This window comes from Salvia splendens, chromosome 2 (genome assembly GCF_004379255.2).
Source record: "Salvia splendens isolate huo1 chromosome 2, SspV2, whole genome shotgun sequence".
Lineage (NCBI taxonomy): Eukaryota > Viridiplantae > Streptophyta > Magnoliopsida > Lamiales > Lamiaceae > Salvia > Salvia splendens.
This window is the reverse complement of record NC_056033.1, coordinates 35,415,732-35,443,550: the sequence shown is the minus strand read 5'-3', so window position 1 is coordinate 35,443,550 and position 27,819 is coordinate 35,415,732. Positions and strand designations below refer to the sequence as shown.

The window sequence follows — 27,819 nt, the reverse complement described above, 5'->3', positions numbered from 1 at the left end:
TGATTTACACAAATAAATACTCTATGATAGGATTATATAAATTACTATAAACGTACAGATGCCTCAATTTTATTGTTTTTTTATTTTAATATTAAATGATGTCGTTTGCACATGTATATTTATCAACGTGTAATAAGGATTTTATCAAGCAATTCTAAAATTTGTGAGGGAAGCTGAAAAATGCCACACTACATGTACTATTAACTACTTCTGGATATGAAATTAATTTTGAAATTCTAACAAGTCGTAGTATTGAATATTCAAAATTTAATACTAAAAATATTTTAATCAAGGGGGATGTTCTCGCACTTTAGTACCAACTTTCGCTTCATTCGCTTCCCTTTCGAACGTTCTACACTTTTCATTCTCGCTCTCTGCCAACCTCCGCTGCTCACAGGTATCTCCCTCTTTCTCATTTCAATATATTTCCATGTTTAAACTATTCTGCCGAACGTTTTCTTTTTCCAATTTCCTGTGTGAAATTTTTGTAACTCTGTTAAATTTGGTTATTGATAATCCGATGCCTTTCAGTTTTAGACCTATCTCCTGGTGTTGAATTCAATTTACTGAAAATAATATTTGCTGCTTTCTAGGGTTTTTGTTCGTCTTGAGTTCCTTTTCCTTTTACTATTTGATTGCACTAATGCGCATGTATCCATTTCATAGATTTTGCCTTTCCAGAATTGCCCGTAAAATGTCATGCGCAGATGCTGATATATGGGTTTCTTTGTGTATTACAGCAAAAATGGGCAGATCAAGCAGAACAATTTATGTCGGCAATCTTCCTGGTGATGTTCGCCAGAGTGAAGTTGAAGATATCTTTTACAAGGTTTAGCTATAAGTAATTGAGAGTTTTTCGAATAAAATATTGGAATCATTACTGCCAGTTTCCATTACCTTGAATGTATTATGTATACTATACTAGTATGTGGAGAAGGAATCTGCTGAATCTTTTTGGAACCTTAGCATTTCCTTTATGACAAAACAAATACAAAACTCTAACATATTGATACGAACCTCTATTAGTTTAGATATTATAGGGATTTAGCATATCTTTTTCTATATCTTTGTTTTCTTGTTCATTAAGTCAGTAGCATTATAAATAGGATAGACTGTTATCTTTTTTATTCATTCAATCAATTAATGAAATATTTTCTCTCCCAAATATAACGTGTGTTTTCCAATCCTAATTTTGGATTCCCTCCGCCGATCCTAATTGGACGCCGGAGTATTCTATCAATCGCCGAGTTATCTGCCCGACGGGAGCGACTCCCGCGCACAGAAACTCTGCAATCGTCCTCCGAGCCTATTGGCCGCCGGAAATTTATCTCCACCGCCGAGCGAAACTCGCCGCCGGTGCTTGTTAAGGGAAACGTCCTTAACAACTGGTGCTTTCATCCAGAGCTCAGCATCCTCCGTCTGCGTTCATCCATATCCCCAAATAAATCACCACCATTTCTACCACAACCACGATTCAGTCCGTCGACATGTCATACGACTACGCCAGCTATTGCCATCGTAAATACAATTTCCCTCAACTCGTGCAGCCGTTTCACCCTTGCCATACCCGACAGCCCACTTGCTGGGACCCACCATGGACCCGTCGGACCACTGCATATCAACATTCTTCATCCTACGAGCTAGATATGTACTCGCCATCACCGCCCAAGCGCCGACCTACCTGTTGGGACCCACCGGCGCAACAGCAGGACCGCGGCTACCCGACCGTTGACCGGCCCCGATGCTCGGAGACGTGCTGGGACCGACCTCGCCCTCGGGAGGAGGTGAGAGCGCGAGTCCAGCCCGCCTCCCACCAGCCCCGCTACTCCACCGAAAAGCCAATGCGAGACCTGTACAGTCAGCCCGCACGTGTGACCAGTCAAACTCCGGAGCAGCCATGCCTGCCTCTAATACGGGTCTCCCAGGCGGAGAAGTCAGAACGGTCCAGGTTGGGTCTCTGCTGGCACTGTCCCGAGAAATGGGTGATGAGACATGTGTGTAAACAACGCATTCTCTGTTATGCGGATGATGGGGATGAGTTTGAGGAGAACATTCAAGATGAGAATTTAGCCGAAGAGAAAACTGATAATACTCCCACTATAGTATTCGGTGATGATGTTCCCAATGACATTACCGACGCTCCTCTTGATGTTCCAAACAACGAGTCCCCTGGAGAGTTCCTCAAGAACAAAGGGATTGTCAAGAACGACAATGAGCCACCGCAAGTGCTCGTTGGGGTATCTGATGAGAAGATTGGTGAAAATGAGGAGACAATGCTAGAAGATAAAGAGGAGGATGGTTCTATTGGTGAAGTGGAGAAGATAATCGCCTCACTCAATGTTGTTCAAGTGTCATCCCAAAATGTTGTTGGAAATTGTTTGGGCAAGAAAGGAGATGGTGCTTACACCGAATTGCCCGTAATTGCTTGTGTCAATGTGGATTTGAATGTCGGTGATGTTCCAAGTATGAATCATCGATCAACATCGCTCGACAAAGATGCAAGGTTGATCCCTCCGAGTAATGACATGCCATGCTTGGGCATTCTGGGAGGCGTGGACAAGCTTTTCGATTTGGCAAGGAATTTTTCCGCCAAAGTTGGGTCTCCTTTGTTGATTTTTTATGGAAGTGAAGAAGGGAAACGTTCAACTGTTCGGTGTGTGTTTGATCCAGGAGGAGTTGCCTCGCCGAAGCTTCTGCTTTCAACTCTCCTTTTTGCTTCGTGGTTCCCACCTTGAGGACAAGGTGGATTTTAACCGTGGGGGAGTTGATACGAACCTCTATTAGTTTAGATATTATAGGGATTTAGCATATCTTTTTCTATATCTTTGTTTTCTTGTTCATTAAGTCAGTAGCATTATAAATAGGATAGACTGTTATCTTTTTTATTCATTCAATCAATTAATGAAATATTTTCTCTCCCAAATATAACGTGTGTTTTCCAATCCTAATTTTGGATTCCCTCCGCCGATCCTAATTGGACGCCGGAGTATTCTATCAATCGCCGAGTTATCTGCCCGACGGGAGCGACTCCCGCGCACAGAAACTCTGCAATCGTCCTCCGAGCCTATTGGCCGCCGGAAATTTATCTCCACCGCCGAGCGAAACTCGCCGCCGGTGCTTGTTAAGGGTAACGTCCTTAACACATATGCATGTACTTTGTTCTGATAAAAGAATTATTTGCAAATATTAGGGAAAATGCACATATTTTAGGTACATTTGTCAACGTCCCTTGAAATTTGCCTATCAAGATTATCCCCAAATTTTTTTTTCCACATCAACGCCGATCATTTGATTTATCTGATTTTATCACACCACATTTAGAAATTATTTTTTACTTAAATCCAAAAAGTATAATGGAGACCAAGGAATGAGATCACTTTTTCTTCCCGTAATAATCCTTTACTCTTCTTTATGAATACAATCATCTGAAAACAGTCTCACCATGCTGGGGATAATTAGTTGTTTGGATTATTTCTAACCACTTTCCTTTGTTTTGGTTTGGTTTTTATGATTTTGTTGGGCTTAATATTTTTCTTTTTTGTTCTTTTCCTCCAGTATGGCCGTATTGTTGATATAGATTTGAAAATGCCTCCAAGACCTCCTGGTTATGCTTTTGTTGAGGTAAGTACCATTTTGAGCCAGCAAACTATTTAATGCTGTATTTCTTGCCCTTATCAATTACTGATTTTCAGAAGATATAACTGCCCATTTAGATGCTAGGCTAGTTTGTTTGTGATTCTGCCTTTACGGCTTTACCAAAGATTCTCAAATGGTATTGTCCTCCAGTTTGAACATTCTCGCGATGCTGATGACGCCATACGTGGCCGCGATGGTTATGATTTTGATGGATGTCGTTTACGGGTGAGTTATATCCTATTTCTATAATGAAAAAGTTGCTTGTCACTGTGTGCCTCATATGTTATGTTGTTTCTGCCTTTCTGTCTTTAATCTATACTCCATTTAATAAGCAGGTTGAACTAGCTCATGGAGGGAGAGGCTCATCATCATATGACCGTCGCAGTAGTCACAACAGTGGAAGTAGTCGTGGTGGAGTTTCAAAACATTCTGACTACCGGGGTAGATGTAGTTGCATGAATAGTTTGATTTAATCTTATTATTTTCTGGTCCACATCTAGTAAAATTCTTGATATTTCAGTGGTGGTTACTGGACTTCCTTCTTCTGCTTATTGGCAAGACTTGAAGGTAATGGTTCACTTTTTACTTTCTCTTGTGTCTATCATGATGTCTCTCCTATCATTACAAGTGTATCAACTGACATGCTAATGCTAGCACCTTATTTGCTGCTCCTGATCTTAGGATCACATGCGTCGAGCTGGTGATGTTTGTTTTTCTCAAGTTTACCGTGAGCGTGACGGTGAGATATTATATCTTTTGAAACTACTACCCTTGCAGCCTTGGTTTCGGTTTACATATTGCCAGTAAAAAAGTTATAACTCATGTGTCTGCTCAAACCATCCTCAAGCTCTCTGATGATGGTTCAACTGTAGATACCTTACTTATATGGAATATTTTGCTGATGGTAGTTGTACTGGGGGTGTGGATATATATTATAAATTTGTAATCCATGCAGGCATGCGTGGAGTTGTCGACTATAACAACTACGATGACATGAAATATGCAGTGGGTCTAATAACTTCTCTCTTTGCTTGCTCATTTTGATTTTTATTTGAATTTTGGAAAATTTTTAATCAATTTCCTCCTTTTATCTTTTTGCCCCATCTTTGTGATCTGGTTCTTTGTGTAGATAAGGAAGCTTGATGATTCTCTCTTCCGTAACCAATTTTCAAAGGCATATATAAGGGTACATTTGAAGAAGCTTCAAGTTTGTTTTTTGTTCTTTTGTTGTTTTTTTTTTCATTTTTTTATGGTTACTGATGCAACTTTATATCTAGGTGGAGGAGTATGACAGGAGACGTAGTTACTCCAGGAGTCCTTCTAAGAGTCCTTACTCAAGAAGCAGAAGTATCTCTCGCAGCCCTGATGATCGAGCTAGGAGTAGAAGGTCAACTGTATTTCATAATTTTGACATGTTATTTTGTACCCCAAGTATTTATCTTTGCCTCTTATATTCACAAGCAGTGCTTCTCCAAGGAAGAAAAGTTCTCATCAATCTTTGTCTAGATCCCGTTCAAGGTCTGTTGCATCCAAATCAGAATCTGGCTCCCCTCGCTCTTTATCAAGGTATTGAATCATTTCGTGAGAGCTCCAAAATAACCTTTCTTCCCAAAGAAACATAAGAATCCGTATTGTAGAACAGTAAAATTTAGATATAAGCGGAAAAGTAAATAGACATAGTAGAGAAAGTAGTAGTGTATTTGGTGTATCTTATTACTCAACACATGCCACATATATATAGTACAAGATCCTAAGCTAGGTTATGTCATATCACCGATGTGGGACAGAATACTAATATTCTTAACACTCCCCCTCAAGCTGGAACATCTATATTGTCCAGCTTGGTACAAAGTTCTCAAAAATGTTTTTCCTCAAACATCGGCAGCAATAGTAGTAGCCAAAACTATAGGGCAGTAGTAGTTGCAGCCATTGCATAAGTAGAGCTGCAAGGCAGAATAGTAGTAGCTGTAGCAGAGTAGCAGCTATAGGGCAGTAGTAGCAGAAGTAGCAGATGCAGAGCAGTAGTAGCAACTGTAGCAGAGTAGCAGATGCATGGTAGTTAGTATCAGCTGTAGTAGCAGCTGGACAGTAGTTGCAACTGTAGCAGATGCAGGGTATTAGTATCAGCTGCAGCAGGGTAGCAGCTGTAGGGCAGTTGTTGCAAGTGTAGCAGAAGTAGCAGCGTCAGAAACCCAGTTTGGGCAGAGAAGAGCAGTTGTGCAATATAGTAGTGGTAGAAACTCAAATTTGGGCATCATAGCGCCAGTGTTGTTAAAAACGCGACCCGAGCGCGCTCGGGGCGTGGGGCGCTCAGGTCGAGACCGGCTTTGCCCCGACATGGGTGAGTCGAGCGAGATTGAAGGGGCGCAGTTGGGGCGGCGGGGGCGGTGGGGGCGACGGGCGACTGGGGCGAGCCGAAGAGGTTTTCCTGTTGTGTTAACAAAATTTTTTGGGTTTTGAAAATGGAGATGTGCTTTAATGGGTAGAGAATCGAGGCATTCATTAATTTAATCCACCTTTTCCTCTATTCTAGATTAATTAATTGTTTTCTCAGCCTCATCATCTCTGCGACCCACTTTTTGATATTTCCCTAGATTAATTAATTAGTTTTTATACCACTAGGTTAGTCTAATTAAATTATTAATTCTTATTCACCCACTCAAGTTAGAGTCTGTATCAATTCCAATGCATTAGTTAGTGTAGTTATTTTATTACTCAATAATTCTTTTTTTACCCACTCTACAAGTTAGAAAAGTAAAAATTTTAGTTTTTTTAATTAAAATATTCATTATATTGATTAAATACCTTTAAATATTACTACATAAATGATAAATAATCTAGAAAATGGTACTTTCACACCAATAAGTCTTTTTCACACAATGTATTTCATTAACCTGTATTAAAAGTATAGATATAGCTTAATTAGGCTAATAGTACGCCCTGATTCGTGGGTCCATATTCAGATGTGATATGGAGTAATGATGTAGGTAGATTTATTTGATGTGATAAACATTCAAGCAACAAACTTATAAAAGAGACACAAATATAATCATCATTCGGCTATTCTGGCGCCCCGATTCGTGGGTCTCTCGCCCCGTCGCCCCATCGCCCCGCGACCCGGGGTCCCCCCTCATCACCCCGGGGCGCCCCGCGACCCTAACAACACTGCATAGCGCAGTAGAGCAGAACATAATAGCGACGGAAGAGTAGAGTGGGGGTAGTAGAGCGGGCAGCGGCAGAAACCCTAATTTAGTTCTTTTTTTTTGGAAACCCTAATTTTCTGGAGACGGATTCGAATCCTCTCTGATACCATGTAGAACAGTAAAATATAGATATAAGCGGAAAAGTAAATAGACATAGTAGAGAAAGTAGTAGTATATTTGGTGTATCTTATTTCTCAACACAGGCCACATATATATAGTACAAGAGCCTAAGCTAGGTTATGTCACATCACCGATGTGGGACAGAATACTAATATTCTTAACGCGTATTAACATGATGGATGTGATATACCAAATTAGAGTACAAATAGCTGGTTGATCAGGCCAAAGAGGAGAGCTTTGATGATCTGTTTATAGAATATGTGTAGCTACTCCACAGATGGGGAAATCATTTATATATTTGTAATACATTTAATTGCACTGAGATATATCCCTTTTTACTTCCAAACTATCCAACATTTTGAATGAAAGAGAACAGGTTTTGTGAACTGTTGATTTGACTGCTATTCAGTTTGGGGGGTTGAATTTTGACTTTTTACATGCTTTTGTGTTATCCTCCCCTTCTGGTTTCATTGTGGTTCCAATATTTTGGACTTGATGAGGAGTGTATTGGGTAAGGATATGTGGGATTTAAGTACTACTCCATATGGTACTATGATCATGAAGATTGCCCTTTTGTTTCTAGATTTGGCCTTATGTGGCGATCTGGGGATTGCATGTTAGGGACTTGATGGCTTATGGTGCTCAGTTTCTTGCGACTCATTTCTTTCTGGCAATAAGCTGTAAGTCGATGTGCACCCACTGCAAGACCCAGATGGTAAATTTTATTTAAGTATGCTATATGTGGTCGATGACCTGTAACAAAAAGATGTGAGGAAAACTAAGTTGATGCTTGAAATCTAGATTGCGTCCACAACTTCACCTACTTGAACTCGCGTTAATTTTCTCAATTGTTGTGCATTAAACAGAAGTTGGATCAGTGGTAGAATCACTATCTAGTAGTATTTCCTATTAGAATATAGATGGTGTGCTTCAGGATGGAGTGTTTTTTTGTTAACTTATAAGTTAGGGTGTTATGTCAAGGACTATATGAGGTAACAACTAATATATTTCAATAATACAGTATTACTTCACATGTTGAGCAGTAAATGTGTTTTTGCTTGAGTTGAGGTTTGCATCTTCCGAGCTTAAATTTACAGTTCATGAAAATTGCAGATCCAGATCCCCAAGGAAATCTAGACCTGCAGTGTCAACACCAGTACGTATATATTCTACCACCATATTGTAGTAGATAAATATTGAATAATTCTTCCTGACCCCCAGTCCTCAGTAAGATAATTACGGGACCAAGCTTGGGATATTGTCAGGCTGTTACAGACATCAGTCATGATTATTTTATCCCTTCACTAACTGTTGATGCTGCAGCCCCATCAATCCAGGCATGGGAGTGCCAGTATGAGCAGGAGCAGGAGCAGGAGCAGGAGCAGATCGAGATCTAGATCTAGATCGGTATCCTATTTTCCCTGTGGATGAGTGCCTGTTTTGAGATAAAATTCTTGTGCCTGTGAGAATTTGCGTCTTAATATTGTGGTTTGCAGGTGCATTCTGATTGAAGTGAATTTGCGGATGAAAGATTGAAAATGAAAGATTGTGTCTAGCTCTACATTCAGGAGGATTTGTGTGAGTCAACTGTCAGATTAATGGATCGTCTAATATTTTTGCCAATGATTGTATTCATTTTCTTCATCATGTTGGCCATCTGTTCTGTTATGGCGTTTGATGTATCATTTGGCACAATCAATACGATGTTGGTAAAAACACTTGTTCGAAGGTTACAATTCAACGACATATGATAATGATATAATGGACGCATCCTTATTTTGTTATGTTGGTTTAGTGGTCCGATGATATAGAATCCCAAATGATATAAAAACATGTGTTATTTACCTCAACGGCATAGAAACAAGAGGAATTCCATCACCATAATTTTAGACATTATAGACAGACTGTCCTTAGCTCAAGCATATATATGTTCGGGTTGGGTTCTCACTCCTTAGTTGTGAGCCAGAGGCATCAAAGTTTCATCCCAACGATATAACACTTACGTTTGATTTTGAGATGGCATCCTCTCAGACCCATGCCTCTGCCGGAAATTGCCTGGTCTGACACCGGAATCAGATGAAGGGTGAAAAGACGTCCATATTGCATCCCTATCAAGCTGATTCAAGGTGAAGCCTGGCTGCTGCTCACGGTCCCAACCATGAAAGTGGTCGTGTGGGGGATTTTCGGCATCTTGAAAACTTCATCCTGATGGATTGGAGGAAAAGAAATAAAACCCATCTGATGATGTGGCCACTGGGCTAACTTGAGGTAAACCCCTATGGCTGCCGGATCTTCATCCGGTGGAAACTAAAGAGGTGCGTGCTACTGGTGCACCAATGGATTGCTGGGCAACAGGTCCAGGGTAAGGTGGAAGCACTGATGATGTGATAGAGCTGGGAGCTGTCAGAAAACATGCCAATGTCACTACTTCCCAAATAAAGTTTGATCTATTACTAACCTGCGACCAACAATAAAAGGATGCATTCCAGGTGTTGGAATATCAGAACTCCTAGCTGTCCTCTGAGCGAGAGATGGAATAGGCGGTTGATCTGCGCTACCAATTCGGTTGCTTGCAGCAAAATGAGAAGGGTGTTCCCAATTGTGGTGATAATGACCATCCATTGAAGGGAAAACATAGGAGTTTGGTACTTCACTAGGAGCAGAAGACAGCCCACTCCAGTGATTACTAAAACTGGACCCATCACGCGTATTCCCACTTGATGTTGAAAAGGGTGGGTGGAATGTTCCAACATATGCAATATATGGACAAGGATGAGTTGCAGAGGACATGGGTGCATGTTCCGCAAAGATAGCATGGTGTCCGACAAGATCTTGGTCTACAATACAAATTATCATCGTGTTGTTAAAAACTTTGAGGTAAGCCTTTACAGTTACCTTGAGGAATGAAATCTTACACGCACTGGATGAAAATTCACCTTCACTGCAAATAAAAACAAATAGACATAAACCTTGTTAGCTGAGTACTAAATGGGGAAAATGTTGGGTTGCAAACACATATATCACATCAAAGAAAAGAGTAGAAAGAGATTATAGATGTACTGACTGCCACAGAATGTGTAATGACTAATGCAACACAAATGAAAAGCATCTGCAAAAAGGTAAAATCTTTAGAAAAAAGTGAGATTTGAATACTTTCTAGCATCCACCATGCTGGCACAGTAGACCTGTAAGACTTATTTGGATTGACAAGAATGAACAAATGATTAGTATCTCTGCACTTAGAGGTCATGATTACTTGTGATTAGGCTATGAATAATCTTATCTATTGTTCGGTTGCGTTTTTCTCAAAATCTCGGCCCTTGACAATGTATTTTGACCTACCTCCATAATGCCAAGACTAGAGTGTTTCTTATGATTAATCATCTCACCTTCACCAAACCTATGACTAATTCAATCCTAGACAAATGCTATTGTGGATTATCCCATATTCAATCTCACTATTCTCTTGTCTAACGAACCAAACGTCACCTTTGTAGATAAAATAATCCTACTACAACAGAGAGGGAGAACCACTACATGGAATAGGGTATATGAAGATTTCCAGAACTTTGCAAACATGCAGCAAGGACAATTAACTAGCAGAAAATCAGCTGAAGGAAATTATGCCACTTCAGGCTTCATAATATCTAGGGAAACTGCAAAAGTGATACAAAAGACATGGTTATTCCAACCCTAGTGATTTTAAAAGAGAAAATTTCATGATCCTCACACAGCTGACCGACATGCTCTTTCAGGAATAAAAAATATCATATTCCAGACTCCATATAATCCAGTTATAATGGGTACATTATAACTGAGCAATCTCAGCTGGTAGAAAAACATTTAAAACAAAGCGGAATCTGAAAATGGTTAAAAGAGATACCATCTGTAACACCAAAGGAGACATACTTTGGAAGTTGGGACTTATCAACAATGAACATAAGGTTCGAAGAGGCTTACTCGGAAGATGACGGAAGTCTAGTTAAACCGCTGTAAGGACACCACTGAACTCCAACCGACTGCAGAATCAAAGAAAACAAGATTATTTAATAAAATTTAATTCTAGACTTATCCTTGTGGTTAACAAGTAAAGTGGACAAAGGATAGAACTCAATGCTTTCAATCTACAGCCAACACTAATTTTTACAAGTCCACTAGCCAACAGATTAGTACTCCTACATTTTCAAATAATCCAAAACCATGCAAGAAGTTGATGACATAGCACATCATAAAATGCATAGTCTCATTAGAACAAAAATGTACTCATACAGATGAAACTGGTAAAGTCTGTGAAAGCATAAAAATAATAACCTCCATATTTTAATAATGAGGTTTAACGAGGAAATTACCATTTCAGAATAACTTAGATCATGCAGATCCTCATCATGCGGCCAATCATCCATGCTAAACTCAGGTAACTGACGACCACCATTTGCATAGAGCCACTGTCCTTTCTCAATTTTCCGGCAGTTAGGGCACTGCATTGCTCCCTTTATGTTAAATGCTGAACCTATGCAATCTGCCAGATCACATGCAAACCTATGACTAAGACTAGAGTGTTTCTTATGATTAATCATCTCACCTTCACCAAACCTATGACTAATTCAATCCTAGACAAATGCTATTGTGGATTATCCCATATTCAATCTCACTATTCTCTTGTCTAACGAACCAAACGTCACCTTTGTAGATAAAATAATCCTACTACAACAGAGAGGGAGAACCACTACATGGAATAGGGTATATGAAGATTTCCAGAACTTTGCAAACATGCAGCAAGGACAATTAACTAGCAGAAAATCAGCTGAAGGAAATTATGCCACTTCAGGCTTCATAATATCTAGGGAAACTGCAAAAGTGATACAAAAGACATGGTTATTCCAACCCTAGTGATTTTAAAAGAGAAAATTTCATGATCCTCACACAGCTGACCGACATGCTCTTTCAGGAATAAAAAATATCATATTCCAGACTCCATATAATCCAGTTATAATGGGTACATTATAACTGAGCAATCTCAGCTGGTTGAAAAACATTTAAAACAAAGCGGAATCTGAAAATGGTTAAAAGAGATACCATCTGTAACACCAAAGGAGACATACTTTGGAAGTTGGGACTTATCAACAATGAACATAAGGTTCGAAGAGGCTTACTCGGAAGATGACGGAAGTCTAGTTAAACCGCTGTAAGGACACCACTGAACTCCAACCGACTGCAGAATCAAAGAAAACAAGATTATTTAATAAAATTTAATTCTAGACTTATCCTTGTGGTTAACAAGTAAAGTGGACAAAGGATAGAACTCAATGCTTTCAATCTACAGCCAACACTAATTTTTACAAGTCCACTAGCCAACAGATTAGTACTCCTACATTTTCAAATAATCCAAAACCATGCAAGAAGTTGATGACATAGCACATCATAAAATGCATAGTCTCATTAGAACAAACATGTACTCATACAGATGAAACTGGTAAAGTCTGTGAAAGCATAAAAATAATAACCTCCATATTTTAATAATGAGGTTTAACGAGGAAAGGGCTGAGCATACTTGACTAAGGACAATAAATGGTATTTCCCAATAGCAAATACTATAAATATACCCTCACAGTCATGAATTAAATCCAGGAAATTACCATTTCAGAATAACTTAGATCATGCAGATCCTCATCATGCGGCCAATCATCCATGCTAAACTCAGGTAACTGACGACCACCATTTGCATAGAGCCATTGTCCTTTCTCAATTTTCCGGCAGTTAGGGCACTGCATTGCTCCCTTTATGTTAAATGCTGAACCTATGCAATCTGCCAGATCACATGCAATGAATGAATATATAATATCACAACCATGCATACAAACATCAACAAAAGCATTCTGATTCTCGAAACACTCATCATCATTCTCATCAATCAGAGTGTAAACCTCATGCTTCACATGACTACACATAGTTGCCGGAACAAAAACAAGAGGATGGTCAATGAGATTAAGAGGAAGTGAAAAACAAAACGATAAAATTGCTCACGTGATTTAACCTGTTTACATTACAAGTTACAACCATGGTTTCGAAAAAACCAAAACTCCAAATACCCCTTGGGATTTATATTTGCATTAAAATTCCATTGCAACCCCAGACAAAGCAACACACTTGCACACACTAACGATGGAAATCGATATTCATCGGGAGGGCCTGAGAATGACATGTGAACTCAGGTCTCTCACAATTGTAGTATTAATTTGATAAATCTGAAATGCTACACAGAACTAATCTCCCCATTTCCTGCCTGATGCCATGTAATCTTTGTTTTCCAATTTACAGGTCATGTTTGCAGCTAATTTTCGGTCTACAACTTGATGCCAGTTCCTAAAACAGGTCAGCTAAACTCCGATGTTTTAAGCAAGATGATCTTTTCGCCTAAACTAAATTAGAAATCCAAGTGCTGTTCTATTTGCTCCCAAAAAATAAGGAAAAATAAAAATTCAACAGTTGTAATGGAGTCAGGCAGATAAAATAAAAGCGATCAGATCTTAATTCATGATGGATCAAATCGCGAAATTCATGACCCACCGAGATGGAATCGATGGCCGCATTGAGAGGTAATTCTTTTTTAGTTCTAGGGGTTTTTTTAAATTCCATAAGTGTATTGGACTTTTTTTTATTCCAGCTTTGGGAGAGACGCATGACTCTCATGCGTCGCCCGTTAATGAAAGGCATGCGTTGTTAAATGTTTTAAATTTTGTTTAGAAGACGCATGAGGGTCATGCGTCTTTCAATAAAACGCATGAAAGACATGCGTCGCTTAATTTTTTTAGACGACGCATGAGGCTCATGCGTCTCTATTTTAAACAAAACAGACGCGAAACAGAGGCAGCAGCTCATTCTGTGCAAGAGAAAGAGAGAAAGGGGCAGACGATTTCCGGCGATTCCGGCGATTTCCCGTCATATTCAGATATATTTCGGTAAGTTTTCTTCAATCTTTCAACATTTATCCCTTATTCGATGTTTATTGCATATTTTTTGTAAGTTTCTCCCCATTTTGTAAATTAGGGTTTATAACAAATTGTTCAATTTTGGCTGATGTTTTGTTGTTTTGTTAATTGTAATGGATTTTATTGGTGAAATTCATTCTATTGGTGAAAATTTATGAACCACCTTTTTTTTAGTTTTTTCTTATTCTTCTTTTGTTTTTATATTTCTGACGTTTATATTTGAGGCAAAGTGCTTTTATCCGTTTTACTAGTGAACTGTAAAATTACAAGTTACATGAAAATAAATGTTCTATAATTCTATTAGTCTAAGAGCATCCCCAAGGGAGAGAGTAAATGAAGAGGTAAAGAAAAATAATTACCATATTTACCTCTTCTTCATAAAATTTCATGCTCTAATGGAAAGGGTATTTGAGGATATATTATATTTTTTTTCATTTTGAGAAGATATCTTTATCTCTTTTATTAGAAAAGGTAAAAAGTTAGTTATTTTGTTTGCCTTTTAAATTTACCTTCTTTTTTTAGAGTCCATTACTTTTTAAGAAGGTATAATAATCTTTTTGAGAAGGTAAATGAGAAATATAATCTTTTCAATGTGCCAAATTCAACAGCTTTTCTACGCTAATTTTCTCAAATATCTGCGGCTTTTTCTATAGCTTACTAGTACATGACTATTTTTTCTATGCATTGTTTGATACATTCTTTCCAAGCATAATATGGATTATGGAATGTACATGTAAATTTTTGAATGTACTATAAATTTATTTATACAACTTTTTCGAGCACTTGTACATGTAGATAATAATATGTAGGACTCACATTAATATATTTATCCATGAAAATAGTCCCGAAAATAGATAACGTGAGTTTTAAGGCAATATTATAAAATATTGTGAGAATTTGTGACTAGTCAATTTTGACTGGCTAGAGATCAATATTGTGAGAATTTGTACAAAAGCCTAAATACATTAATATTTATGACCTAGTTTAAAGTTGATTAGAAATAAGCAAGATTTTGCCAAAGTTGATGGTATTTGACTATTTTGACGAATGGGAGTACTGTTTTTAAATGGAGTATAATACTTAAATGAAGTTGAAAAAAAATGGAAAATGGAAGAAACGATAAAAAACAAAACAAAATAGAGGAAGAAAAGAGTGAAATTTGTGGTTAAAAAAGTGGAATTGGAGGAAAATGACGCAACTCAGTCTTTGATTATGCAGCAGCAGCAGCAGCAGCATTTCAATGTTAAATTGGTTCATGCACTTGGCCAATTATTATGCTGGATTTGTTGATAATGTTGATTGACATGCTAGAGTAGACGTTTTAATTCTATGATTTAGTAATTGAGTTAATATAATGTGTTATAGAAAGTCATTGACTAGGAATTGCTAATGATCATGATTCGATCCAGTCCGTTATCAGCTTTTCAATTATGATCACAATTCACAACTAATTGAATACACATGCAGGTTGGGAACTGAATAATATACTTACCAATTTACTCAATGATTCTCAACTTTGCTTAGTGCTGCTGATTGAAATACAACGCTTTTTCTCTTTTCTTTAGATCTTCTTGGACTTTTAGTTCATCACTCAGAACTAGATCACTGATTCTAAAGCCATTGGAAGTCTAGGATATAGCTTAGAAATAGAATAATTCTGTGTCATACAATCTTTTTGGATTGAAGATTGACCATTTACTTCTTTGCCAAAAGAAGACTGGTTGGTTACCATATTCTCTGCTCCAAATTATGGTGTGGAGAGTTTGACAACGCAGACTGGTTACCGGTGTGTTTCAGTTTGAGAAATGTTAATTGTGCATAAATAAAATAAAATTTCTTTTATCAAATTATAAGAATATGTCTTTTTGACAAACCCAGTACACACATCATAAATCAATACAAAATATACTAGAATGTAAAAAGGGCACTCACATCTATTCTTCTACTCTCTTGCATCTTTTTTTTAATAAAAATAATAATAATCACTTAGAAATAAAAGGTAGAGATCAACAGTTTGGCAGAAGTGGCTCTGTTTGTGAAATTTGATTGGTATCAAATTCGGGTGGAGAGCTATCTGAATTTTTAGGATTTCTATAAATGGCATAGAGCAGCAGCTGCAGAGCTCCTAACGCAAATCCTATTGAATTTGGAACCTGCATATTTCACAGATATTAAATATGAGCAAATTATTACATTATTTCCGTTCTTGTAGTTTTCAAATTGAGAAGAAAAAGTTACTTTGATTATTTAAGCTACCATAGTTAGGGAGAGAATCTATGTTGAAGTCTCTATCATGCTAGCTGGCAATAGCAGTCAATTCCAAGAACGATAACGTGCTAATTTTTAAGGTGGATTTTGAATGTCCGAATTATATATGGGGTCCATGTAATGAAATAATTTCCTTCTACATAATAGATAGTCACCAGCTAACACTAGTAGGAGGGCCAAATTTATTATGAAGTACTAGTTGATGGGTTTGATTTATTTTAATTTCTCCATATATCTGTATCCATAGTCGGTCCTTCAAGATTATATTCATACCCAAAATTTTGATTTCATTTTCTTGCAACCTCATATTTTACCATTCATTTTCCACGACATTATCTCATCCCATTCAATTATGTTGCATGCATCAACGCGACAAACTGCACCACTCGAATTATAACAATAATTACTCTTTTAAAAGCATATAAATTTTTTTTATATATGTAGGTCAAGTTAATTAAGTTTTGAGAAAAATTAATGAAATGGAGTAAAGTTTTTTGATATGCAATATAGCAAAATTGATGATAACTGAATATATTTAGAAATTGGTGAAATGATTACATTTTTTCCATTCTAGAGCTCTAGTTTTTTTAATTAAGAAGAGAAAGTGATTTGATTTATAAGCTACCATAATTAGAGAGAGAATCTATGTTGATGTCTCTACTCTGCATCAATTATCATGCTAGCTGCTTCTAGCAGTCAATTTCAGAAGACAAGTACAATTACAAACGTGCTAATTTTGAATGTCCAAACTCCAAACTGTATATGGGTCCACGTAATTTAATAATTTCCTTCTACATAGTAGTATATATTGTCACCAGCTAATACTGTGGGAGGGCCCAATTTATTATCAAGTAGTAGTTGATAGGTCTGATTTATTTTAATTTCTCCATATATCAGTATCCTTCAAGATTATAATCAATACCCAAAAACTTGATTTATTTTTCTTGTAACCTCATATTTTACCATTCATTTTTCCACGGCAAAATCGCATCTCATTTAATTTTAATTATATATGTAGCATGCATCATTCTGCCCTATGAATTGATCAGAGGAAAAAACTCTAGTGGACAAACTGCAGCACTCGAATAATAACAATAATTACTCTCAACATATTGTTTTAAAACCATGTACACTTAAATTAATGAAAGATGCTCCTGGAATTTTGTAAGGGTTTTTAGATTGGATTATCCAATTCATATATATAAATATAGATATATGAATACTATATAATCTCTTACACTAAGGTTTTATAATACTACCTAGCTCTACCTATATGTATTATAGGTATATAGTACTATAAAACTTGTTGATTAGGTTTGCCTAAAACACGCAACTTGAAAGAAATACTACTAATTAGATTAAACTTTTTTGGTATGCAATGCAGTAAAATTGATGATGCTAAGTGAAGATTAGAAATAAAAGACTTACTCCAAGAAACCAGTCATCCACAAGTATAGCATAAAAAGTCCAAACTCCACCATTTAGAAAAAGGAAAAATGAGAGAAGAAACGGCATATACTCCGCACTCTTTGTGGTCACCACTGTTTTCTGCATCAATAAATATAATATCTTCATCAATAATAGAGAAAGCCCTATATAACTTATAATGTGTTACTATCTAATAACTACATAAATTGAATGATTAATTGAGATGTCGGCAATGCATATAAGCTAATGAATTATTGTTATATATATACTAGGTAGTAGTACTAAGTTATAATGGATGATCTTACCATGGCAGAAAGAGGAGAAGCATACATGAGGATGTTAAGGCCTGAGCTTATGAATCCAATAGCATCAATCCTTAGATCTATTTCCAAAAGAAAATAAGTAGCTAACAAAGTTGCTGCTAGAAACCCTACATTCAATATTCCCACAACTATTGCTGTCCTAACCCTTTTGTTAGGGGGAGCGAAGATAAGGAACAAAGCAACGTATACGATCTCCACCACAACTCCAAAGCCGTTGACAGTGGCAACGAGGTAGCTCCCGGGCTTGATGATGCCGTAGTAAGTCCAAAGGGAAGAATTGAGGAGGGTGCATACGTAAGGAAAGCTCTCGAATTCCTCCGTCGACTTCTTCTTCACTATTCGAACAAAAGTCTTCCTGCAACCATTTTTTTTGTCTTTCATTATAAATCAAATTAAATATCTTGATTATATTAATTCTTGTAATTACTCAACTTACCCCGGAGAAAGAAACATAAGAACCGAGATCACATTCCCTGAAATTATTTAAACAATTAGTATATACACTCCATAATCGAAAGAAAGAAAGAAATTAAGATTTGGTGGTATTACCTATGACTCCAATGAAGAAAACAAGTGTGTCCATGTTTGGAGTGGAATAAATGAAATGAAAGATAGAGGCAAAATATAAAGGATGTAGATGTAGTAGTCCTTCTCAACTACTACCACACAAATCCACATTAATTTTTATGTTTCTTTTTTTTTTTTGCTTTGCTTTATAGAATTCTAAAATATCACGCGGCATAGTACTAGTATATAATTAATCAAACGTGGTTCTAGTACTAGTGTGAACCTTTTCCCCTATTTTTCTTGGAATGTTTCTATTCATATAGTATTATACTAGTTGATATGTATTATCATATAATAGTCAAATACGGGATATAATTATAAAAAAAATCTAACACAAAAATTAACATGTGATTTTTATAGTGATCGAATTCATATGCATTTGAGGCTACAAATTAATTTGTGGGTTCATACATGAGACGTGTAAAATTTGACGCGTGTAGACTAACATATGGAGTTTGAATTAAATCAAACAAAGATAATTGGGAATTTAGTTCATATATGAGTTTATGTTATTTATTTATAGTTCTCTATGCAAGCTCTCTAATCTATATAGTACTCCTACTACTGTTTGAAGTAGTACTTGTATAATTTGTTCTTTGAATAGTTTTCTATAATAAAACAAGAGTTGATAGCTCATGAGTAACGCGACAATCTTCGAAATATAGCTAGAAATTATATGAATCAAATGATCAGCAAATGATGAAACTAACAAATTGTGACAAGCAAAATAATTGGGTATATGGTTGGAATAATTTAGTCCTCATATCCGTGGGCTTATGTTCTCCACTACAAAACAAAGAACCACTATGCGTCTATTCGTTCTTCAAATGCTATCAAGAAGATTGCATAAATTAAACTATTGAAACCTTTAATAGTAGTTAGAAGCGCCTGTGGGCTTGAATTGCACATTTAATAGTACTAATTAATTAGCTTGCACCCACAAATTAGTGAAAACTATCTCTTCATTTTAATTGTATATGTCAACATCCAAGCATAGTCACGAGTTTTATTTTATTAATTGTCCTTATGCACATTGAGAAGGCAAAAAATATTCCAACTACCCAAAAGTATTAGTACTAAATAACTAAGTGGGAAAATATCTGGAATTAGCGGTAGACAAAGCTCAACATATTTCGGTTTTATTTATCAACTTGCCGTTTTTTTTAAAACAATAAATTCATGTCCACACCACAACCACTTATATATATTTAGTCTTATGCCTACCTAACGCTTAATAATACTATAAGGAACTTGAGTCTTGACGAAGAAATTTTTAAACATAAGTTAAAGAAATTTTTTAAACAAAAGTTGATTTGTTGGGAGATGAAAAATATAGGATAATCATTCTTGAATTTTGATTGGAAACTCTACTTATCAAGCATTTGCTAATCCAACCCCTTTTTTGTTGGGGGAGTCGAGTTGATTGTCAAAAATGTCGTCCTCACTACCTAATTTGCTTTTTTAACCCTTTGATCATCATTAGTATTATTTTTAAACCTTTTACTATTCCAAACCATCTCATCAAAATTCAATTTCGTTTCAATATTTTCATCTTGCATTTCGTGTATTACTCACCCACACACACAATTTATAATGTAATCGAATACGTAGTTTAGACTTAAATCTAAAATTAGGTTAATTCTTAACTTTTCTCATAAAAAGAGATAATAGGTAAAAAAAATAATGCTTGTGAATAATTGTTGACAAAGATCACCCATAAAATCAAAACCGGCCCCAATCTTGTCATATCTGAACCTCTTAAAAATATTACATAATGATTTTGATACAATTTAAAAGCATCAATCCCATCTAATCTTGCATCCATTTGCTTCCAAGGTCTGTATTATTTGAGGTGAAAGCAGTCGCCTAAGAGATGCGCTAAGCTTTACCTTTTTGAGGCACGCGCAGCATGCTCGGAGGGCGACCTCTACACCATCCGCTGATACACGGGCAAGGTCCAGCAGCTTCGCATCCTGCAGCCGAGTTAAGTTCCCCATCAGCATGCACAGCCCCACGTCCGAGATCGCACACCCACTCACATTTATCTGCCACCATCAATTTTCAAACCAACCTCAGACTCAGCCTTAGTCAATACTCACAAATCAAGATCATTCTTCGACAACACAAAAAACCATTGTTCAACTCTGTGACGACACTATACAACAAGAAACTCTTCCCTCTCTATCTACTAAACTATACTACAATGTGATCATTATTCTATTTTGTTAGGTCACTCATGAGTCAATTTCACACTCATCACTAAAAAGGAAAAGTTGATCTTGATACAAGTTCAAACTTCACTAGTTAATCAGATTAATCCACAATTAGCTTTGCTATGAGAAAGTAAACTCAAACCATTTTCTCACTTTTATCTTATCTTTTTAACATCTTTGAATTTGAAACAGAGTACTACCAAGCATAAGTACAAACCTGTTGTAAATTCCTCGAGTAGTAAGCCAAAGCCCAAAATCCCGAGTCATCGATTCCCTCGCATTTTTTTACATCCAATTCAGCTAATCTCCGGCAACCTGCAGCAAGCTTTGTCAAGCCAGTAGCAGTGACGTTTCGAAGAGATCGCATTTCAAGGCTGGAGAGTTCTTCTAGCGAGCTTAAATACGCCATCCCTTCGTCAGTGACTCCATCGCAGTATGACAAATTTAGCGCCTTCAGTTTTTTGCAGCCACGCGATATAGCAGCTAAGCCTCCATCGCCTATTCCTTCGCACCTGTCTTGGATGGAGTTAAATTATATCACACCACAAGCTGTACCCTCAAATAATATCGTGGCTGAAATTATAATGCCATACCTGTATAAAACCTCCATCGCCTATTCCTTCGCACCTGTCTTGGATGGAGTTAAATTATATCACACCACAAGCTGTACCCTCAAATAATATCGTGGCTGAAATTATAATGCCATACCTGTATAAACCTACATCGCCTATTCCTTCACACCTGTCTTGGATGGAGTTAAATTATATCACACCACAAGCTGTACCCTCAAATAATATCGTGGCTGAAATTATAATGCCATACCTGTATAAATCGAGTTCACCTGTCTTGGATGGAGTTAAATTATATCACACCACAAGCTGTACCCTCAAATAATATCGTGGCTGAAATTATAATGCCATACCTGTATAAATCGAGTTCTCGAATCTTTGAGCAATTTGAAGCCATATAAGACAATCCTTAGTCTGAAATGTTAACACATAGTCGAAGTTTCAACGATACAAGCTCTGAGCATCTTGATAGATATTTCAAGCCTGCCAAATTCAGCACAAAAAAGTTTCAAATGAGCATTAAACAGAGAAAATAATCACAATTAGGGGTCGTGAGTGAAGCATGCAGTGTCGAATAAGAAAACAAACGTTTATGTTCGTTTAGATTTACCTATATCATTTATTCCAAAACAATCTGTAAGATCATTCTCCTCAAGAAATCTGCAGTGAGACCCGAGATGGTTGAGACTCCCCTCACCAAGCAAGTTGCAGCATTCCAACTTAAGACACGAGAGATCCCGATAAGAACGTGCAATAGCTAGTATGGCTGAATCAGTGAGGTCACCGCAGCATGTTAAATCAAGTACTTTGAGATTAACATAGCCCGACACAAGATGACAGATGCCCGTGTCCGTCACTCTGCATTTTCCAAGTCCCACTTCGGTCAAACACTTGCAGTTGTTGCTGATGATTTTTAACATAGAATCCCGAACTCATGCCCCATCAATTCTCAGCACTTTAAGGTTCTTTAGGTCCTTGAGCTGGTTGACAAAAGACATAGAAAGCTCCTGGCAGTCCAATGGCACGTTTTACTTACAGTTGGTGCACAAAAAGATCTTCTCGATAGCTCAGAGATATAAATAGGACAGCACTTACTGAAAAACAGTAGCCTGAGTGAAGCTCTAATAAACGATCATGTCTGTGGATAACGGAACATAGTGCATCCATGCTCAATCTGTCGCATCTTGATATATCCAATACCTGGACACTATTCAAGAACCCGAGATTTATAGTTTTACATGTTCTTATTTAGTTGGTATTAATGGGGGTCATTTGAAATCATCTCCTTTAACAAAAACTCTGATAAAACTACAACCTCAAAAATAGAAACTTTAGTTCTGAATGCTACAAAGTCATTTTGCATTCAACATTGTAATCACAAATAGCACAAATTACATACTGCAAATAAGAAGGAACAACTTATTTATTATAAAAGTAACTAACTATATATGCAGTTGCCAAGAATGTATAAGAAAACATACAATTCAGATGACTTAAGCATGCAAATCAATATTGCATTTGATTGTGAATTGCACTTGTTAGGGTGCAAAACCACATTCCACATCTGGCAATAAGTAAAGTTGCAAGCAATATATAAAAGCTTTAGGGTGAGGCCTTTTGTGAAGTGTCCCAAAAACAAAACCTAGCCCAAACATACTAATGTGTAGTTCAGGTTTGAATCGCTGAACCCTCACAACATTATAACCGTGATAATGAATGAAGTGACTAACCTTAAGCGAAGCACATCCATTTGCAATATGCAGCAACCCAGTATCATCCACCGATCCACACCCAACCATTTGCAGAGCCTCCAGCTTCTCCATTCCACTAATCCACCGCAGCGACTCATTGGAAACCTAAATAGTAAATCCAAATCCAAGAATAGATGAGACTATTATTAACACATTACATACTGCTATTGGCATCACCAATTTTACAAATTACACAAAAATCAAAGATGAATCGATTACCTTCAGGTAGGAAATATCAAGGCGTTTCAAATGCAGGCATTTGTGAGAGAGAAACCGAATCCCAATGTCGGTCACATCGAAGTACCATTTGAGGGAGAGGCTGTCGAGGTCGGGGCATCCGGCGGCGACCTGAACCAGCCCCACATCGGTGACGTTGAGACATTTGTCGAGATTGAGGTCCCTGAGGCTAGCGGCGGCTCGAGATCGCCGAAGGCGGTGCAGTAGGAGAGGCCGAGGGTTTGTAAATGGGAGCAGGAGGTGGCGAGGGAGTGGGGAGGGAGGGCGGAGCAGCGGGCGAGGTGGAGGTGGGTGATGCGGGGGAGGAGGAGGGAGACGGCGGCGGCGTCGATGCGGGGGCAGACGGAGAGGTCGAGGGAGGAGAGGGAGGGGAGGAGGGAAGGGAGGAAGTCGGGGTGGAGGAGGCGGAGGTGGGTGCGGTGGAGGGAGTCGAGGAGGAGGAAGGCCTTGCATGTGGACCGGACTGATTTGCTGTCGGTATCAACCTTCCTCTGTGAACGGACTACCAATTCGCTCACCGCCGTACACTCTAGGGTCCAAGACTCCTTGATTAGACTACCCCTCCTAATCTCCTCACTTTTTCCTCCATAGAAATAAAAACCTAGAGCTTGAAGGCAACACCAAAGTTAAGTTGGCATAATAAGGTAGGAGCTCAACTTTTGCTTAATTCGCCTCGTAGACACGAAATTAAAACTCTCTTACTTTTCGATTTTGCGCTGTTTCCTTTAATTGCTTTTTAGTGGAGTATTTTTACCTGTTATTGGAGACAATGTTTATCCTTGTTTCATTTTATGAACTCTGGCTTATTTTATATATATATCGGTGACATGTGGAAGACTAAATATGTTTGAATTAGTTTCTGCATTGCCTATTATAGTTATGAAAATGGAGATGGAAATTTCCAGAGTGAGAATATGAGTTTTGAAAATTACAATTGTACTTTTGAATTTGTTGAATTTATTACACTGATGGATTGAGAATTCAATAATATTTTACGTTGTACTTTCTTGTTATTATATAGTGGTGGATGAAATGTTATAGCCTTGGGATTATGTGGAATGGCACATAGATAGTCCGTTGGATGTCAGGCCTATCCTATGGAATGATTAGAGCATCCACAACCGTGCTCTTGTCAGCGGCACGGCTGTGGGCGCGGCTCCACTTTTTCTGCCTACTCTCTGGCAGGAGCACAACACCCACAGTTATGCTCTTCCGCAAGGACGAGCACAATTCAATTTAAAATTCAATTAAATAAAAACATTTCCATAATATGAAAATTCATTAAAAAACCGAAATAACATTACAAATTACAAATAAATTTAAAAAGACATAATTAAAAGTCTAAAAATTTAAAATTACATAATTAAAATCCTAAAAATTTAAAATTACATAATTAAAACTAAAATTAAAAAAACCACTACGCGTTGCCGAATTTCGCCCACATGTGTTTGATTAGGTCTTCTTGTAGCTCAATGTGAGTTCGGGTATCGTGCATTGTGTGCCTTGTCTCGATCCTCTGGTCCACCGTCGTATGCACACCTCGGCGTGGGGGAGACCTCACGGTTGAGCTTCCGGCTTCATCCTCGTCGTAGAAGCTAGCCGCCCTCGGTCCTTCATCGGCTATAACCATGTTGTGTGAGATAATACACGTGAACATGATGTCGGCGATATTATTGACGTACCACAGCCGAGCCGGGGCCTTCACAATGTTGAATCGGGCTTGAAGGACCCCGAAGGCTCTTTCGACGTCTTTCCGCGCGGACTCTTGACGCTGCGCAAAAAGAACCCGTCTCGGGTCGTGCAGGTTGCTGAGCGTCTTCACGAAAGTCGACCACCTTGGGTAGATACCATCGGCGAGATAGTAACCCATGTGGTATGCATTTCCGTTGACGGTGAAGTCGATCGCCGGTGCTACACCATTCATTTCATCATTGAAGAGTAGTGAAGAATAGAGCACGTTCAAGTCATTGTTGGATCCGGCAACGCCGAAATATGCATGCAAAATCCATAGGCGGTAGTCGGCGACCGCCTCAAGGATAAGTGTTGGGCCGCCATCTTTGTGACCGCTTAAGTGTTGCCCCCTCCAAGCAATCGGGCAATTCTTCCACCTCCAATGCATGCAGTCAATGCTGCCAAGCATGCCGGGAAAGCCATGGATTGATTCGTGAAGATGAAGAAACCTTTGGCAATCATCGGTGGTGGGTACTCGAAGGAATTCATCACCGAAGGCTGAACGAACGCCATCGCAAAAAAATTTTAGACAAAGGATTCCAGTTGACTCACCAATATGCAAATACTTGTCGAAGAGGTCGGCCGTTTGCCCAGTAGCGAGTTGTCGGATGACACACGTACACTTCTGCAACGGCGTGATACTTTGCCGGCCGGTTGCATCTGGACCTGTTTGGAAGAATTCAACACGTGCGGACAATGTGTTGACAATTCGCATAAACAAGCGCTTTGACATGCGAAAACGACGCCTGAAGTAATCTGCCAAAAACCGCGGCTGGTCGGCAAAATAGTCGGGAACGAGCCTTTCCTGGGCTCTCTCCTGGTCACGATGGATATAGCGGCGAATTGATCTAGTTCGTTGAGGAGGAGGAGGAGCGGGGGTATTCGCCGCGACATATGCGTCGTAAGCGGCACGATGTTGTTCGTAGTATTCTTGTTCTTCGCGCTCCGCTTCCGCCATAAGATGAGTGAAATCCATTTGAGGTTTTGAGTGAAAGATGAAGATGTAGATAGTTTGTATGAGAATTATGAATGAGAGATGAATGAGAGATGATTTGAAGTGATAAATGGATGATGAATGTGTGTATTTATAGATGATTTTGGGGGGAAATATATAAAAAAATCAAAAAAATTCAGAAAAACGGGCAAAAAGATGGCCATATTTTTTGGATTTGGAAAATATTTTTTTTATCATTTTTAAAAATTAAATACCCAATTTTTAATTAAAAAAATTCAAAGGCAACGGTTATGCCGCTGCCCAATCGCGTGCCGCCACGTCGCCTGCTCACTGGCACGGACATGCTCTTGGCAGCGAGCAGCGCCGTGCCAGCGGCGCGAGCGCAGCGGCGGTGGAGCTTGTCCGTGCCAGCGGCACGGACGGACGCCGTCCGTCCACTGCTGCGCATGCTCTTAGCCTCCATTCTGTAATATTCTATGGATGGCATAACTTCCATTCTGAATCTATCCCAAAGGTTAAGTAGTCTCCATCTCGTACTCGTTATAGATGGTTTAGTTCCTATTATGGAGCTTCTGTGATGAAATATGAAGTATTTTAGAGTCTTGGTTCAAGGCCTTTTGTATAAAGATTTAATATTCAAATAGTTTGTGTGCACATTTTATTTAATTATTGGAGTGTGTATGATATTGCACTCTGTTATTTATGTTGTTGCAATCCCACTAATTTAACCAATAACTTACTCTTTTATTGCTTGCATTCTTGTAGATTCAACAACGGAAAAGTAGATTGGGGGAAATTTGGCACGATAGCAAACTTGCCTCCGTTCCTTCAGTGCTGCTCGTATATATTTTTGAACTTAAACTCTAGTGGCATATACTTAAGCTTTTAGAGTGTATTTATTTTGTTTGCCTGTAACTGACTTTTGGTGATAAAGTTTAATTAGCTATGATCTTAGTTAAATGTTTGACATTAGAAATTTTCATGAGCCGTATCTTCCATGTTGGGTTTGGGGTGTTACAGTTGTAAAATCCCAAATTGGTTACATTATTTTTAATGATCATGATGATAGTAAAAGCTTAGCATATGTTTTCCATCAAGATTATGATTCAAATATGGTCCACCAAGCCGTTGACTGTAACATTCTCAAGCCAGAAAATTAAATGTAGCATACCAAATTTTATACATGTACCAGACTATATATTTAATGATTTAAATACACAATTTATTCAGATTATTTATCTATGAGAATAATTTGTATACAGGATATTTTTCTTGCCTTGCAGAAAAAGTACTATGAAAACGCTTACAAGTCGCCGAGTCTCTAGAGCAATCTAATTAGAATTTTGTGATTTTTTTAAATTGAAGTCTTTTAAATTTAGTTGACCGTTATCATCTGGTATACATATTCATATCGGAATAAAAACCTACTCCTACTACCTTCCTCCATGAAAAAAATCTTTATAATAGACAATATATAAAATTTTAATGTAACATTAATAATGGAAAGAGGTTAAAATCGGAACAAAACATAGTATTACCTTCATCCATAAAAAACAATCTTAATAGTTGACATTAAAGTTTTAGTGCAAAATTGGTAAAGTAAGAAAAAAATTAAAGAGAAATGCGATTAAACAACCTTCCTTGGGCGGTACGAGATTTTATACTCCCTCCGTCCCCCATATTTTGTCATAGTTTGATCAAGCACGAGTTTTAAGAATTATAATGGAAAATTAGTTGAAAAAGTTGATAGGATGTGAGTCCTACTTTTAAAGTACTAATTTTATAATAAAATGTGAGTAAGAATAAGTTAGTGGAATGCGGGGTCCATT

At 37.8% G+C, this 27,819-nt stretch overlaps 3 protein-coding genes and 1 pseudogene across 5 annotated transcripts; 1 reads left to right on the top strand and 3 right to left on the bottom strand.

Moving 5' to 3' along the window:
- Positions 1-276: 276 nt before the first annotated feature.
- LOC121792418 (serine/arginine-rich splicing factor SR30-like) lies at positions 277-8,743 on the top strand. Of its 3 annotated transcripts, none has more exons than XR_006048882.1 (14): positions 277-397; positions 741-829; positions 3,556-3,621; positions 3,787-3,861; positions 3,972-4,077; positions 4,157-4,203; positions 4,318-4,375; positions 4,592-4,641; positions 4,766-4,843; positions 4,914-5,023; positions 5,101-5,202; positions 7,543-7,639; positions 8,073-8,115; positions 8,283-8,368. XR_006048882.1 is itself a non-coding variant. In XM_042190355.1 (14 exons), exons 1-14 carry the CDS (start codon positions 298-300, stop codon positions 8,468-8,470), a joined length of 1,002 nt encoding a protein of 333 aa, XP_042046289.1. In that variant the 5' UTR covers positions 277-297; the 3' UTR covers positions 8,471-8,743. The 3 variants fall into 3 exon arrangements, 2 of the variants coding, with proteins under 2 accessions (XP_042046289.1, XP_042046288.1); XM_042190355.1 differs by lacking the exon at positions 7,543-7,639 and adding an exon at positions 8,456-8,743 and having other exon boundaries at positions 4,766-4,822; positions 8,283-8,366; XM_042190354.1 differs by lacking the exon at positions 7,543-7,639 and adding an exon at positions 8,456-8,743 and having other exon boundaries at positions 8,283-8,366.
- A 36-nt stretch (positions 8,744-8,779) lies between these two features.
- On the bottom strand, positions 8,780-12,907 carry LOC121779061. Its single transcript, XM_042176411.1, has 8 exons — positions 12,817-12,907; positions 12,596-12,765; positions 12,511-12,514; positions 11,309-11,478; positions 10,920-10,978; positions 9,875-9,900; positions 9,418-9,796; positions 8,780-9,335 (listed from the first exon to the last, which is right to left on the bottom strand). The coding sequence occupies exons 1-8, from the start codon at positions 12,905-12,907 to the stop codon at positions 9,236-9,238; spliced, it is 999 nt and encodes a 332-aa protein (XP_042032345.1). The 3' UTR covers positions 8,780-9,235.
- Positions 12,908-15,771: 2,864 nt separating this feature from the next.
- LOC121792417 (bidirectional sugar transporter SWEET17-like) lies at positions 15,772-18,640 on the bottom strand. Its single transcript, XM_042190353.1, has 5 exons — positions 18,517-18,640; positions 18,404-18,440; positions 17,950-18,322; positions 17,645-17,764; positions 15,772-16,101 (listed from the first exon to the last, which is right to left on the bottom strand). Exons 1-5 carry the CDS (start codon positions 18,548-18,550, stop codon positions 15,955-15,957), a joined length of 711 nt encoding a protein of 236 aa, XP_042046287.1. The 5' UTR covers positions 18,551-18,640; the 3' UTR covers positions 15,772-15,954.
- Positions 18,641-20,251: 1,611 nt separating this feature from the next.
- LOC121792416 lies at positions 20,252-23,924 on the bottom strand (annotated as a pseudogene).
- Between the last annotated feature and the right edge of the window lie 3,895 nt (positions 23,925-27,819).

Coding starts and splice junctions, on each gene's coding strand:
- LOC121792418 (XM_042190354.1), top strand. CDS start 298: ATGTTCTCGCACTTTAGTACCAACTTTCGCTTCATTCGCTTCCCTTTC. Junction 4,376..4,591: donor AGTTTACCGTGAGCGTGACG/GTGAGATATTAT, acceptor TAATCCATGCAG/GCATGCGTGGAGTTGTCGAC. Junction 4,844..4,913: donor TACATTTGAAGAAGCTTCAA/GTTTGTTTTTTG, acceptor CTTTATATCTAG/GTGGAGGAGTATGACAGGAG.
- LOC121779061 (XM_042176411.1), bottom strand. CDS start 12,907: ATGTGTAGTCATGTGAAGCATGAGGTTTACACTCTGATTGATGAGAAT. Junction 10,979..11,308: donor ATCTAAGTTATTCTGAAATG/GTAATTTCCTCG, acceptor TTGATTCTGCAG/TCGGTTGGAGTTCAGTGGTG. Junction 9,901..10,919: donor AGACTTCCGTCATCTTCCGA/GTAAGCCTCTTC, acceptor TTTTATTTGCAG/TGAAGGTGAATTTTCATCCA.
- LOC121792417 (XM_042190353.1), bottom strand. CDS start 18,550: ATGGACACACTTGTTTTCTTCATTGGAGTCATAG. Junction 17,765..17,949: donor CTTCTCCTCTTTCTGCCATG/GTAAGATCATCC, acceptor TTATTGATGCAG/AAAACAGTGGTGACCACAAA. Junction 16,102..17,644: donor TGGATGACTGGTTTCTTGGA/GTAAGTCTTTTA, acceptor TGAAATATGCAG/GTTCCAAATTCAATAGGATT.